The 16,632-nt window shown below is 36.2% G+C and overlaps 1 protein-coding gene across 6 annotated transcripts in view; it reads left to right on the forward strand.

Moving 5' to 3' along the window:
- The window catches only part of ROBO2 (roundabout guidance receptor 2), a 1,149,410-nt gene extending 1,144,124 nt beyond the window's left edge, over positions 1-5,286 (forward strand). For all 6 annotated transcript variants that reach the window (XM_032489706.1, XM_032489698.1, XM_032489727.1 and 3 more), the window contains one exon: positions 1,436-5,286. In XM_032489706.1, coding sequence (XP_032345597.1) covers positions 1,436-1,440 — 5 coding nt within the window. In that variant the 3' untranslated portion in view covers positions 1,441-5,286. The remainder of the gene's footprint in view (positions 1-1,435) is intronic.
- The last annotated feature ends 11,346 nt before the right edge of the window (positions 5,287-16,632 follow it).

The raw sequence follows: 16,632 nt of genomic DNA on the forward strand, positions 1-16,632 counted from the left end.
ACAGATTTCTCAGCCGCAAAATCCCCATATCTGGTGACAAGAATGTCTTGCCTCCTTAGATACAGGGAGGGTACCTGTCACATAGGAGTTTTATGGCCTGTTTCAGGGAAGAAGGATGAGGTGGGGGAGGTCAGGGTGACCTTTCTGCTTCTGCTGTTTTTTCAGACTCTCCCACCTTAAGAGATTCAATATGCCAAGGTACTGTATTTTGGGGTGGCTTGTCCTGAACCCCATCAATAACATTGCCACAATAAACACATTTCAGAATTGTGGAAAGCTTGCTTTACTATGAGAAAAAAATAAATTATGATTTTGAGCAGGTTTGGTCATAACAGAGACCATTGCCATTTACATCAATCAGATAAATATTTCTTCTGTTTCAAGTTTGAAATATTCAATATAAAAATTGCATAATTTAGGCAATTAATTTAGGAAATTAATCTTAATATAAGTTAATTAAACATAGTTCACTCTGTAGTTTTCTTTGCCTTTTTAACTGAGCAAAGTAAAGAAATGCAGGCCCCTTGGTAGTTTGAAGAACCTCCTTAGGAATTCCTCATTCCCTCTTGCCCTTCATTTATTTATTGTTTTAAATTTAGACAGTCAACCTTAAAAAGTTAATCTTTAATTGCAGTTAATTTGTAATACTTTGATTATAAAAACATATAAATACATTTCTCTTTTCGAACAGAAAACTGGCATTGCTATGTGGTATAACTAATCTGCTTTCCAAATATCAAATACTAGATAATAGAGAAAGGTAGGATCACACAGTATGTCACACACAGTAAAATGTGTTGAACTCTTTGTGTTAATTTCATCATGAACGTTTGCAACTTCACTATCCAATGGCAGAATTATACTTGCTGAATATTTTCAACGGCTCCTTTGAATTCGGTTTATCTGAAGGAATAAACTTAAGTTCTAATCTTCTCAACCTTTACTGGTTATGTGAAATGAGAAAGTAAACTACCTTCCTAATCTATTTCCTTATCTAAAAAAATTGTGTAATTTACGCTCACATCTCACACTAGGAGATGCCATGAGATAATGAAAAGTAAAAGTGCTTTCAAAACTAAATTCCTTTATTAATGGCAGTTATCATGATTGTTGTCTATTACTAATCCAATTGAATTAAGATACATTTATAATTTTTAATTTGATTCAGGACCCCTCAGATTTTTTTTTAACTGTTGGAGGAGTTACAGTCTCGTAAGAAGCACAAAAATAGTCTACTTGTATTCTAAATCTCTAAATTTTACAATGTTTCTTCTTCTTTCCCTTTCCATAAGTAAAATTTCTTAAATTCGCAACCTCACACAATCCAAGAGGTGACCTTCTTTTGGTATCTGTTTGCTTTGCTTTTTGTTACGCTGATCAGGATAAAGAATACTTAATGCAAACTTATTTCTGATTTTTTTTCATCTCTTTATAGAGTAACTGAGAGGAGACGTGCAAAGCTGCTCTGAAGGACCATCAGGTCTGAACTCATGGAAGTGATGACACGAACAGTGCAATGAACAATTTCTTTATTTATGTACTATTAAAAGAACTGTAAATGCAATGTAAAGACACACAGCCACACACACCCCACAGATATTTTACTTGTGTTCTCTTAAGTACACCACCCACCTTAACTCTTTCTTGTCAGGAGTATATAAAAAAAGAAAGAAAACAAAGCTCGCCCTCCAGGAAGAAAAGGATTTTCCTCTGTATATAATTTCTTTTGTGCATTGCTATGCAAGCTCACTCTTTTTAGCTCTGTTCATATTATTGTCTGTTCTTATTGGTCTGTTGTACTATATGTGAATTAATAGGCTGTGGTGCCATATATTAACTTTTAATTGTGTAACTTTTATGTTTAAATTTTGCACTGCAATTTTATTTGGTGATAAGCACAAATCTCTACTCCTCGTGACATGAAGAAAAAGACTGAATGTGAAGGGAGTTTCCGTACTGTAAGCTAGGTTGGAGAATGCTGGTTGTAACCAATCACATTAGAGAGTTTTCAGTTGGGGTGTAGAAATAGGAAGATACAAAGGAACAGTGGCGTTGGCGAAGTCTTCTTTGAACATCAAGAACTGAGTCAATAAAAAAAAAGCAAAAAGGTGGCTTTTACTATTGACAGAAGCAGGAGTCAAAAGAAGGAAGTTGAAGTCTTAAGACTGAAGAGGCATTAAGATACACAGGTAGCAAAGATGTACTAAACTTGCTAAAAATAAAAAAAGGAAATTAAAGTTATATTTAGAATCAACTTTGCCTGTCATTGTAATTGACCCATCTGATAATTACAACAAGCAAATGGAAATTAAGGTGTTTTCACAAGAGCTGTATCTATATTACAGTTTTTTTAAAAAGCATTTTCTGAATTACCATAACTAATCTCTCCAGCTCATTAAGTCAGGATATAATATAAAGTTCCCCAAATGAACTCTGGAATATCTAGCAAATAGTTAAAGGGGCAATTTATTATTAGGACATACTCGGGCTGCTTGCAAATGCAAAAACTCTATTGCAATATCTTCTTTCATCTTCTATTAAATGTACAGTAACACACTAGAGGACAGAGCTGCATCACTGAAATTCACGACTTTTTAAATACAATGCAGTTGATATACAATTTTGTGTTTTATTTGATTAAAAAGTGAAGTTCATGCCACCAAATGTATAGCCAAATTGTTAAGTGCTTAAAAAGCAGTGCTCAGAGTATGTTCAGTTCACAGTAAGTAGATTTATTGGATTAAGTATTTTATGGTACATCCTCAGAAATTGGCTACCAACTAAAATATGTTTGACCCATTTTGAATGAGTAAATCGAAAAGAAAAATTTTAAAGGAGAAAAATGCATGTTTATACACTTTTTAAATAAAACCAAACCTCGTAAGTGGACATTAATAACAGTGTCCTGCCTCATTTGTTTTCACGACTTTGAGAACAAGAAGTTCCCAAACATCAGTCATGTATCGTCCAAATGGCTGTGACTTTGAAACAGATGTTGGCTACTGTACATGTAGTCAGTCAGTCAAGCAGAAGGCAGTTTTCCTGAAATGCCCACGTGTGACATGTTTCCATGTGCTGCCTATACCGTTGTAAATTCTATTTCTAGTTATACTTCCTCATGTTTTTCCTGTGATGTGTTCAGTAGTTGGTACTCTGGAGAATATTCAATGTAATGACTAGGATCAATTCCAAAATATGGGACGAGTTTGAATGACCATTCAAACTCTGTGCATTATTGGCTCAGCCGCCAATTGTGGGTCATTCTGTTCAAGCAAAGAGAGGGCATAATCAAATGTTTCCATCTTTTTTATTCCCTGAGACTGCATCAGCACAGGCGAGAGTAGAGGGACATACTGGTCTTTATGGGCCCCAGAGTCTTGGTCCCATGGAGTTCATTTGTTCACAGAAGAGAAGGAATTCTGAGACACACTTATCAAACCCTTTATCAACTTTCTACCATCAGTGTCTGAATTTTAATGCAGTTGGATTTCTCTGGGACAAAGAGACTGGGAAGATGAGAAGTTTCTGTGAAGAATGAATACATACTTATTCACAACTGTAGGATGTGAGGAATTTAATTTTTCATTTATGCAATTCCCTACTTCACCTCTTTCTTTTAAAAGCAAACAAAGTTTTGCTCATTTTTGTTCCCTCTTTAAAACCCAATTCTGCCTAAAACTTTTAATTCATTACACATATTACACATAAACTTTTACCCCTGGTAACTGGCACGTATATGTGACTAATAAACCAAGACTTCAGAAACAGAGTATATGGATGAGGTGACTTCTGGAGTAATGCAGGGCATAACATCATTCCTTCTTGATTGTCTTCAGTGCATAAAAAATTAACTGTTTTGGTTAGATTATGTCAGGCTTTATGGTTCCTTGGAATGTTGTTTTAGAATAGTTCACATTTCTTGTTAAATCTCATTTTAAAGAAATTGGTCAGTGTAATCTCACACCCCAAATAGCCTCCTCACATAGATGTAAAGCAAGATAAAATGCTGTGGCCATCCAAATGAATTCAGGAACACTATCAAAAATCAAAAGCCTTTGTCAACTTGCTGTATGTTAAAAAAACTTCTAATAAGTCAGAATGTCATGAGAACTACCATGATTTTATTCATTTCAAAGCCAATTAAATGAATGTGATTGGAAATTCACAGTTCTTAACAGAGGCCTGCAGAAGCTGTCAGAAAGAAGTTTGGGTAGGAGAAATTGTACTCTCATCTCGCACTCACAGGCAAAACCGCTGTGGGGTCACACCCTGCACAAGCACAGCTCCGTTCTCAACACGCAAGGTCTGCACTGGGGAAATGGGTGAATCACTGCCCCAACTCAGGTACGCCTCTGTGTACACAGGCAGAGTCACTGCGCCCCATCTCCAAATCTTGTCTATGCCATATTTCAGTTAAGGAGGGATAGTACCGGGGGCATGGGAACAATTGATTTCTTCACAAGATTTGAATCCAGTTCAGTGGAGAGTATAGAAAAATGGAGACCAACATTTAAGATATCCAGTAACCAAATGGCAGTAAAAACATTGCAAGTTGACTTTCTCTGGGTAATAAAACATTAAATGGTGTTCTATGTTACAGTCTAACGCTCTGGGTATTTAAATACATCTTCAATGAGATCTGAGTTGTAAGTTTCTATGAGTTTGATAGAACACTTCCAAATTGCTATTCAACAAAGTTATCTGATTGTCTATTGACAACATAATTATAGTACCAATGAGCTCTAAACTGTGGTTTTTATCTTCTCCACTGGAAAGTAATTGTGTGTCAGTATTAAAGATATGCAGAACCATAACATTCACTAATTTGTTCATCTGTTTCTGTATGTTGTATTTATAGAATTACATGACAAGAATTGGTATAAAGCAACATGTCTTTCCACATAATCTTAGAGGTGAAGTTACTTTTATTTTGCTTCTCTATAATACGTATTTCAAATGAAGCACCATACTCTTTTTTTAATGAAGTTCAATTTACTAATTTTTCTTATCTCATTATTTTCAAAAGCATTTATTGTGACTTTAAAGTGTTGCAAGATAAGGGATTTTGTGGCCGTGGGTAGACTTTTTTATACTTTGTTTTATAGATGGATTTTTTTTTAACTGTAGTTTGTTTAAGTCACCGAACAGCGTCCAAAATCTTAATGTGTTTCATTTGATGTTGTTAGATCAGAAAAGACATTGGCATAAAATTGGTTAATAGTATTGTCAAAGAATTGTGTATTGTGTACTCACTGGGAAAAAAATAAAATATATTCACATTTCAAATTTGTAAAAAAGCCATTTATGTAAAACAGACCTGCTTATAGACAAATCAAAAACAGAACATTTTGTCACTTTTAGAAGTCTACGTTAATAGTTTGTGACCAAATGCACAATTTCATTTTCTCATTCAGTTATGAGTTGGGCAGTGATTAATAGAAATTGGTGTTGACTTATAGTAGTGACTAAGAGTCACTGAAGAAGAATGTTAAAAGCATTTGAAATCATAGGATCTCACTCCATAGGTCACACTACTTTACAGATCTGATTTTCCCCACTCGATAAAGACCTTCAGACAGATAGAATACAAACGTCTTGTCTACAAAATTACTTAGTAAATTATTTTTAAGTATAATTTAGTGTGAGTTGTGGAGGAAAATGGATATTTCTTAATTGCTTTAGAATAATTCATGATAATTTTTTTAAGATGATGGATGTTGGAAAGTTATCTTAGGGAGTGGATAGAGAAGATAAAAATCTCTATTGTTCTCGATAAATAATACTTCATTCTTTTTCACTAAGTACAATTACAGGATCAGATTCTCTCTAAAATAAAAATAATTTTCATGCTCTTTAAATTAATAATCATAGTAACAGGAAAAACAAAAAGAGAGAACTGTTTAACTCTGAAATAATTTGTTTAAAAAATATTTTTAAAAACACATGGTAAGTGAACAATACATTTCAGAGTTTCATTTAACGTAGATCAACAATAAAAAACAAAACAGGATTAAAATAGTTACAAATAGTGTTGCATTAATATAATACAATGGTAATACATAATATATATGGTTAAAGACAAAATACATCAGTTACTAGTATGATAAATGGTAGAAGATTTATAAAACAAACATTGCTTTATCAAGTATGAATATACTGTGGAAGTACAAGCTTATCAGAAAAGTTTATTAAAATAATACACTGTTCTTCCTTAATTATTATACATGAGCTAGAGAAAAGATATATCAATGTTGCAAGAAAGCATTTAAACAACAAGTAATATTTAATGTCCTCAATTTGAGAAAAGGTATTTTATCTCGTCCAAAGAAGAGAGCAGCAGAATTCATGCTAAATTTCACTTCACAGCAGAGATGTGAAATAAAACGGCAATAACAGAAAACCAACTCGTTCAAATTGCAAAGAAAAGGCACGTGGAAAGATGTGCTGGGAGGGGAGGGGACCCCCTCGCCAAAAGGTTTCAAGGACCCTTTCAGCGCCATGAACTGAGCACAGTCTGGGTTTTAGCCTTCACCCTCAGCAGGAACTTTCTTCAGGCCCAGGGAAGGAATCTGGTACATTAGAGTGTTGCAAAGCTATCAAGAATCCCAGAGACAGATACAAGACACTTGTATGATTGTGTGTTTAATTCATAAAGAACTATGAAGGTGACTTGCTTTACATCTTCTAGTCAACTCATTTTCTCCTTGCAGCTGTCAAACTACGAGAGATATATATATTCAGTTAGCTTTGTAATTCATCAAGGAAAGAGACTTTTGTTTTATAATTCAAGTACAATGACCTTGGGCTCTGGTCAACGTCCAATTTGCGGCCCCTGTAACTGCCGTTAGAGCTTAGCACCATAGCACCCTTTGCCTATAAAATGCCTTGGTGGACACAGCTAGGTAGTAGACAACATTCTTTGGTTAATTTTTTAAAAATGCTTTTCTAGACAATACTTATGAATAATTTATTCCTGACGAACTGGTTTTGTTTTTTTGTGGTGGTTTATTTATTCATTCCTTTTGCAAGCAATCATTGAGGTATTATGGTAAGAATTAAATATTCAGAATAGTTAAAGTAGAAATAGCATGTGCCTTCATAAATAGGTCATTATTTTCTGTGAAGTCTGGCCCTGATCTCTAGAAAAATATCTTTTTGATGAATGCTTTGAGCTATGGGAAAAGAGGCACTCAGCAAGGCTTTCCAAAAAGTTCGCAAGCAATAAAATCTGTATTAGCTTCATTAACTTACCCTTCACCCCATCGCATTATCCAATCCAATGGAATTTTAATAGGTATTTAAAAAGTAAAGAAGAAGAAAAAGGTGATAAATGAGTGAAAACTCTGTGGTTGAAAGCACAGAGATTTCTTTACTCCTTGACTTCTTTTTGAATCTGTTCAAATTGTATATGACAGAAAACCCTTAGTGCTATATGAACCCACATTGACAAACTGTCTCCTCGAAATTGTTCTACCTCGTTCTGTCCTTAGGCTCTACATTAGTGGCCCCGGAGGCATGCATGCCATGCTGAGCTGTCTTTTTTTAAAGTCAACATTAAGTCATGAGAAAGACACGTGAATCCTGGGTATTCTGTGGAGATGATGGAGGAAAAATATCCAGTAAGAAACTACATGTAGCCTCCCCATTTTTGATAGAATCTCAAGTACTTAACTAATATCAGTGCTGAGCACTTGAGCAACAGGTAAGATTGCAATATGTTCTTTAGCTTTCCCGTATTTCTTTTATGTATTGTTAAATCTCCAATCATTAAGCTAAAATGAAAGCATGAAAATACAATCTGCCCCTCCCCTAACTCTCAATTCTTACAAAAGGATAGTTTATTCATTTTTTTAGAGACTACTGTCTGATTATTACTAGGTCCTACTTCAAATGGAACTTTGCTAAAAACAATAGTGGATCACAGAAATTTCCAGGGAGGCAACTTATAATTTGTTGGTAAGACAATATAAAACTAAGTCACAGTGGAATGTGTAAAATAGCTAGTTAGTATTGATGAAACTCAGTGTACTCAGAAATGGATAAATATAAAAGTACAAAAGAGAAATTGAAGATCACCATTACATGAAATTTCACTGACATCAAGCATAAAAGATGATATGTTATAAGGGAAAATAAAGTGAAATGGGGGAGTAGGACTTTAAATTTACTTGATTAATTTTGAATAATGATAGGTGAATGCCATCAATAGATTAAAATGCTCCAACACAGGTGATTGGAGAGTAGTTGCCTATGGGTAATGGTTAGTTTAATAAAAAAAAAAAAGATAAAACAGGCAAATGGAAACAGCCTAGAAAAAAAAAGACGCAAGAGGAAAGTGGCAGTCAGCTTAAGAAGGGATTAAAACATTTTCAATAAATGTGAAAGCATTTCTTGTGCACATAATTATCCACCAAAGATTAAATCCCTGTCTTCATTAATGATGATGCTTATTTTTCCAAGCATTTCCTAGGCATTTAAAGTATACAAGTATACCTGAGACGTATAATATAAACACCCACATACATATGACAATAAAGTATAAATTTAAAGAAATATGTGTGTTAAATTTCCAATATCTTCTAACTCCTATTAAAATCACTCGCTTAGTTATTACTATATTTAATTATTTTATTTTGGTGGGGGGGGAGGTAACTAGGTTCATTTATTTTTAGAGGAGGTACTGGGGATTGAACCCAGGACCTCAAGCATGCTAAACAAGCACTCTACCACTTGAGCTATACCCTCCCCCCGATTAGTTACTACAATAAAAGTTAAAATTTATAACAATGATAAGAGCTGTTTTTCTCATTGAATCTCAAGTGGAAAGATATTTTGGATGCACTTAATAATATTCCAAATAAAAAGCATTATAATACTTAAAATGTAATATGTAGCTAATAAATGTAGTGGGAGATACACACACATATATACACATACACATATACATATGCACACATACATACAAACCTATATACATATACAGATAATTTTCAACTGAGTAGAATCTAAGATATGATGAACACACTCATGGAAAGAGAAAAGGGGCACCTAATGAAGACTCTGAGGATCCAGGCAGGTATCCCAGACTGAATAATGCTTTACGCAATCTGTTTCTTGTAGACACATTATATGATATTTATACACACACTGGTGCACTTATGTTTATATGTAAGGATTTTTATTTTTCTATATGTGCACATACACTCATATATAGGCATTTATATTCATGTTTGTGTACATAAACTCATGTACACATATATATCTATATATATATAAAGGAATGGATACCTTGCTGTTTGCATGACCAAATGTTGTTTTAAAATGAATGAAAAATGTATACATGGCATTGTGCTTGGCACAGTGTAGCGGGGGGCTGGCAATGATAAATAGTATGATCTCATCATAAACTAAGGCATGCACATTACATTAGAGGTGGAAAGTGGAGCCAGCAGTATCAGACTGTAAAAGTTGCAGAAATCCATTTCAGGAGTCAACAGGTAGGAGAGAGCACGGAAGGCTGGTAAGGTCAGGTGAGACGTCAGCGAGAAGGGATTGAGTTTGGCCTTAAGTGGGAAGAATGGATAGAAGATAACCTGGAGGAGAGGAAGCCGACACAAAACCGTCCTCAGTCTACAGGAAACTGCAGTCTCATGAGAGAACCAGCCAGCTGAACCAACTCTTCCAAATGATGGAATCCGTGATATAGCGATAGAGAGGTATGGAAGGTGGCCACTAACTCAGACTCTAGGGGTCACACCAGGCACCCCAGACTGAATAATGCCCCAGAGAGTCTCCATTCCTCCTAAACAAAGGAATTAAATGAGGGCTTCACGTTCCCTCTGCAAAAGCGCATGCTGCTTCGTCCATTCTGGGCAGGTAGGAACATCTCACCCTCAGAGGGGATTTGCACTTCTGTAAATGGGAAAATTCAATTCTATCTTTAAATTCTATGTACCCAGCTTGCCATGCATGTGATGTTTCCAAATAAAGAATGCTATCTATATAAGCCAAAATCTGCAAACTAAATGAATATCATCATTATAACAGAGTGTGAAATATTCGCACTTAGAAAGTGTGGAGTTTCATGTAAACGACAACAGGAAATACCAGACAGAAGTGGAATGAGACCAGTTATGATGAACACAATCTGAAGTGGGGCAGGGCAACTCTCTATACATGTGCAATTGAATGCAGCAGAGCAAGACCAGACCCCAGGGCCCGAATAGGAACTTCATTAGGGACAATTAAAAACAATACACAATGCTGATAAATCTGATACAGTAATCTGCCTGAGGACCGACCACAAAAGAAGCACAAGCAAATAAAGCTATATCCTGGAAAGAAGAGATGAATGAAAACAAAGATAATGATGCGCAATAAAACTGTGTAGGGAAAACGGTACTGAAAGCAGATCGTGGTCTTCCTGCATTTCCCCCTCCCATTCTGCCTCCCCCCAGGCTCCTAATGAGTTGTTGATTATCTCTTATTAAAGACCAACAACAGAAAAGCTTAGAAACATGAAAAATAATTAGAGCATAACACTAAGTATGGATAATTATGAAATGGCAAAATATTATTAATCATCCATTCCCTGCAAATGTCTCTTCTAAAGTGACTCCATAGTTTAAAATGCCCAAGAACGTTAATTTTGTCATACCCACACACATTCATAAACACACACATACAAATGGTACACAAAGCCATTTGCTGACAAAATAAAGTTGCTATGAGGTTTAGGGGCAAATATACAACATACACATGAATGTAAGTTTGCTAGATTAGCTCCCCAGGCATAAACTATACCTGCTCACCACTTTATTTGATAGCGTCCTCTAGTTATAGCTTGTCCTCAGGGATTTCAAGTTTTCCATATTTAGTTTAGTGCTGTTAGAAATGATTTTTTTTCCCTCGAAGATGTGTATGTTTATTTTCACAACCACTTGAGATTTGAGAGAGGGTTTCTAAAGGAATGTTGTGAATTATTTTTAAAATGTATTAACACTGAAACATCACGTCTTTATGTCCCTTTTCTAGCTGCCAGTTTCTGACTCAACACTGAACTGAGGGGCTGCCTAAACTGATTTGAATATACTGGCACCCACTGAATTATTTCACCACATTGAGTTGAACGGCAGTGTGACTTTTCATTCCTTTTGGCTAAATACCCTATCAAAGTCTAAATGTATTGCAAAATAAGCTAGTTTGTAGTGGAAACAGAATAGAGGGTAGCAAAAGTGTGTTTAGAAGCCACTAGGCACATGGCTTTTGAAAAGTAAGGTTAGGGCTTAAACCCACCTAAGAGGAGTAAAACATTATAACACATCCTTTTACCTATTTATGTCAGAATAAATGACATAAAATTCCTCTGAAGAGACAAACATATTTATTCTGCTACAATCTCAAGCAAGAAAAAATTTAGTAGGAGATTTTTTTTTTTAATAATGGTAAGTAAGCCAGTAGAACTATCTTCAACTGCAGCATTGCAGAAGTCAGAAGACTGTTTTTCAAACAGATCATTATTTAATATAAACCCTTTATAAAAGCTGAGGATTGAAGTCACAGTAAATACTACCTTATCCAAGGCAATTTTATTGGTGGTGGTAAAGTGTAGGCAGTAGGCCAATATTTTTTACCTGGAGAGGTCAATCCACTTAAGCAACATATACTTAGGGAGCAAACAGAGTCAATGTGTTCCTGGGTGAAGATCCTTGCATCACCCTAAGCTTCTGGCAAATGCCCAAGTCTGCATTATAAGGAAGAAATTGTCCTTGTAAAATGATTCCTGTGTGTGCTCTCACAAAAGGACTTACCTCTAAAGAAACTCAGCTCTGCTGTGGTACACGTACTTCAATCCATTTAGCCTGCAAGCAGTCACCCAACATACTCTTATGAAACAAGGAATACATCAGGGAAATGCGTACCCACTCATTCACTGAGGTTCTCCATACACATGTTCATGAATGTGGGATATACACACTGGTTTTGTTTAGTACAATCACTCCTCAGTGGCAATTATCGCAAAAAACTTGGCAACAGATTTCAATCTTTTTAATATTTTAATTTTAATTTTCTTGTTTACAGTAATAAGACAACTTACATTTATTTTTTCCTAATTGTTGGTCCACATTGTTAAATTTCATATTAAAAACAAGAAGTAAATTAAAAGACAAAGTTATAATTTTCCTTAAATATTTTCAATACAATACCCCCATGTATCAGTTAATGCTTTTGGATGGAAGAAACAGCATATGACCCAGAGGAAGTCATTTAAAAATAAGATTTAGATATAACTTAACAAGCGGCCAGTGGGTAAATAGTTCCAGAGTAGTTGCAGTGAATGAGTTGGCAACAAAATACATGTAATTAGTTGTGGAATAATTTTGCCCAAATCCTACCTGCTCTTTCTAATTAAATTTGTTTGATAGAAAAATGGCATACTGTTTCAAAACTTTGTTCAAAATTATTTTTTCATTTAAGGATTTGGTCAAAGGAGACTTATCTGTGATGTTAGTTATTTTTGAAGAAATCATGCTTTATACAGATTCTGAAAAAACCCAGTGGAAATAAACATCTTGAGATCTTCTCAGATTTATGTGAATTACCAGACATTTTAGAAACGATGGAGTTTAATAGACCCCCCGATGGGACAGGCAAGGAATAATAATACTAAAAAAAAAGTGTATAATGTGTATAATCTAGTGGTTCTCAAAGTATCTTTCCAGTACCCTGGGCATCCTCAAGACACTTTCAGAGAGATTGTGAGTTCAACACTATTTTCATAATAATACTAAGATGTCATTTGTCTTTTTCACTGGGTTGATACTTGCAAAGATAATTGCAAAAGTGGAGCTGGGTGAAACTGCTACTCCTTCAGCACAAATCAAGTTAGTAGCACCAAACTGTACTAGTAGTCATTGTGTTTTCCACTGTATCCATTGTATTAGTTTGTGAGGGCTACCGTAACAAATGACACAGACTAGGTGGCTTAAAAAACAGAAACACATTTCCTCAGAGTTCTGGAGACTAGATGTCCAAGATCAAAGTGTGGACAGGGTTAGTTCCTTCTGAGGCTTCTCTTCTCGGCTTGTAGATAGCTGACTTCTTCTTGTGTCTTTCCATGGGCTTCCCTCTGTGTTTTAGTATCTTCTTCATGTAAGAACATTAGTCATATGGATTTAGGGCCCATTCTAATGTGCCCATTTTTACTCAGTTATTTCTTTAAAGACCCTATCTCCAAACATAGTCGCATTCTGAACTACTAGGGGTTAAAAATTCAACATCTGAATTTGGAGGGACGGAATTCAGCCCATAACATTTACCATCACACAGTTACAGTAAATAGTAAGAATATTTTAGTGAAATAGTTTAAAGAAGTATTAATTTTATTAAATCTGAGTGTATGTCTTTCTAACTTCCGTGTGAAGAAGTGGATGGGAAGTACTTATAAAACACTTCTGCTCCAGACCAAGGTACAAATGGGAGTTCCCGGAAAAAACACATGTGCGATTGAACTACCCATTTTTAAAAACCGAACACATTTCCTTATAATAACGACTAACAGACAAGTAATAGCTGTTCAGATGTAAATACTTGGCAGATTTTTTTAAAAAACAAAGGAAGTGAGCCTGACACTTGAGCAAAATACGTGAGAGTATTATGAATGATAAAATCTGAGCTCTCAAGCACAAATTAGAATTTTTGAGAACATGTATGTGTCACCATGAACTTGACAACTTTCTAATTCTTAAAGGTTTTCCTGGTAAAACTAGGCATGATATTGGCATATATGATTTTTGAAATTACCTAACAAAGTGAGCCAACAATTGGAAGATCTGCACAACTTGATGAGTCAATATTTTCTAAGTGGCCAACGCATGATGTTTAAAGACAAAGGATCTATTCAAAGTGCATGATGCGCTAATGGATGTTAATGTAACAGAGTTTTAAACGTTCATTGATACGTTTTCAAATTTCATATTGCAACTGAATTTTGGAAAATTCCACTTGTCACGTTTTATATAGTATTAAAAGAAGAATGGCCATCATTATGTGGAAAGACTATCAAAATACTCTTTGCTTTTCCAACTGCATATGTGTGTAAGACAGGCTATACTTCAACTAATAAAACATATAGCAACAGATTAAACATAGAAGTGTATGTGAAAATCTAACAATCTTCTATCAAGCTAGAAAAAGATACGTAAAGTGGGTACTATAGTTATTTTAAAATATATTAACAAATATTTTATTCATCATTTAATTTTCTAATACAGTAAGTATCAATAGTTATAACCTGCATAAACAAAAGTTTTTTTAGTTCTCTAAACTTTTGAGTGTAAATCAGCTATTTCCAGTAAGACCTTCTGCAATAATGAAAATATTCTATACCCGTTGTGTCCAATATGTTGTGTCCAGTATAGACACTTGTAGCTATTGAGCTCTTGAATTGTGTTACTGTGGTTAGAAACTGAATTTTTTATTTTATTTAATTTCAGTGTAAATAGCACGTGTCCACTCATGTATACGTACTGAGCCCAGGAAACAGTTGTTTCCTTTTCATCATGTTTTAGAAAAAGTTGTATGTTACACACAGTCTTGATAGGAGTTGAGTTGTGCTCCCCTCCCCAAATTGTGCGTTGAAGTCCTAACTCCACATGTGACTGTATTTGGAGACAGAGCCTCAGGAGCTAATTAAAGTTAAATGAGGTCATAAGGGTGGGGCCCTAATTCAATACAACTGGCAGTCTTATAAAAAGAGTAGGAGAGAGGCATGCCACAGAGGGCAGGCCATGTGGAAAACAGTGTGAAGGAGGCTGTCTGCAAGCCAGCAAGCGTTTCTCGCCAGAAACCACCCCTGCTGCACCTTGATCTGAGACTTCCAGCCGCCAGGGCTGTGAGAAATAAATTTCTGTTGTTTTGGCCCCCTGCCTATGGTATTTGTTATGGAAGCCCAATCTGACGAATACAGATTTTGATACCGAGAAGTGGAATGTCGCTGTAACAAATACCTAAAAACGTGGAAGTGCCGTTGGAACTGAGTAACCAGGAGAATCTGGAAGATTTTGGCATGCTAGACAAAGCCCCAGTTGTGGTGAAGGGACTGTGACAGAAACATGAATGTTAAAGGTCATTTTGATGAGAGCTCAGAAAGAGAGGAGAGCTGGAGAGAAAGCTTCCATCATCTTAGAAAACCCATGAAGAATCACGAACAGAGTATCAGTGGAAATATGGCTGTTGAAGACCATTCTGGTGAGATCCCGGATGGAAAGGTGGAACACGTTCTCAGAAACTTGAGGGAAGGCAATCCTTGTTATAAAATGGCAAAGAAAATGGCTGAATTGTGTGCAAGTTCAAGTGTTTTGTGGAAAGTAGAACTTGCAAGCAATGACCTTGGATATGCAGCTGAGGAGATTTCTAAGCAAAGTGTTGACGGAGCAGCTCGGTTCATCCAGACTGGTTATAGTAAAATGTGAGAGGCGAGAGATGGGTTACAGAAGGAATTATTCAGTAACAAGGAACCAGAATTTGAAGATTTGGAAAGTTCTCAGCCTATCTATATTACCAAAAGTGAGAAGGCCTGTTCTGGAGAGAACATTAAGGGTGTATCTGAACAACCATTTGATGAAGAGGTTAGTATGAGAGCAAAGCATGATTTTATCAGCCACCTCAGTAGAGGGCAGGGATAGAGACGCGACACCAGACCAGGTGAAGAAATGTGAACATGTGTTAACCGAAAAGGGAAGAATGACCCCTAAAGTCAACTCAGAGATCTTGAGGGATGCCACTCTCGCCACAGGCGTGGGGTGCAAGGCTGCCTTCTCCTCGCAGTGGAAGGAGCCAACACAGACAACTGCATGAGGGGCCTCCACAGTGAGTCATGTGGGTGCGGTCACCCCATAGAGCCAACGGGTGGGCTGCCCTGTAGAGCCACGAGGTGATGCTGCCACCCCATTGTGCCTGGAGGGGAGAGCATCAAAGCAAAGGGGATTATTTTTGAGCCTTAAGATCTAATGAAATTTGCCCTGCTAGCTTTTGGAGTAGCGTGAGGCCTGTCACCCTTTCTTTTTCCAATTTCTCCCTTTGGGAACAGGGATGTCCATCCTAGGCCTGTCCCGCCATTTTACTCTAGAAGTACATGACTTGTCTGGTTTCACAGGTTCATGGCTGGAGAGGAATGCTGGCTCAGGATGAAGGGTACATTTAGTCCCACCCATATCTGATTTTGATGATATTTAGATGAGACTTTGAACTTTACACTTTATGCTGCAATGAATTAAGTCTTTGGGGAATGTTGGGTGTAATGCATGTATTTTACTTTTGAGAAAGACATGAATTTTAAGCTAGGGACAGAATTCTCACCCAAAACTGCAGTGCTGAAGCCCTCACCCTCTGTGTGACTGTATTTGAAGACAGGGTCTTCAGGAGGTAACTAAGGTTAAATAAGGTCATTTGGGTGGGGCTCTAACCTGACATGACTGTTGGCCTTATAATAAGAGAAAGAGATAGCTCTCTCCACATGCCACAGAGGACAGGCCACAAGAAGATGTGTCTAGAAAGTGGTTGTCTGCAAGCCAGGAAGAGAGTTCTCACCAGGGACCAAACCTTCCAGTACCTTTATCTGAGACTTCCATC

This window comes from Camelus ferus, chromosome 1 (assembly GCF_009834535.1).
Source record: "Camelus ferus isolate YT-003-E chromosome 1, BCGSAC_Cfer_1.0, whole genome shotgun sequence".
In the NCBI taxonomy this organism is placed as follows: domain Eukaryota; kingdom Metazoa; phylum Chordata; class Mammalia; order Artiodactyla; family Camelidae; genus Camelus; species Camelus ferus.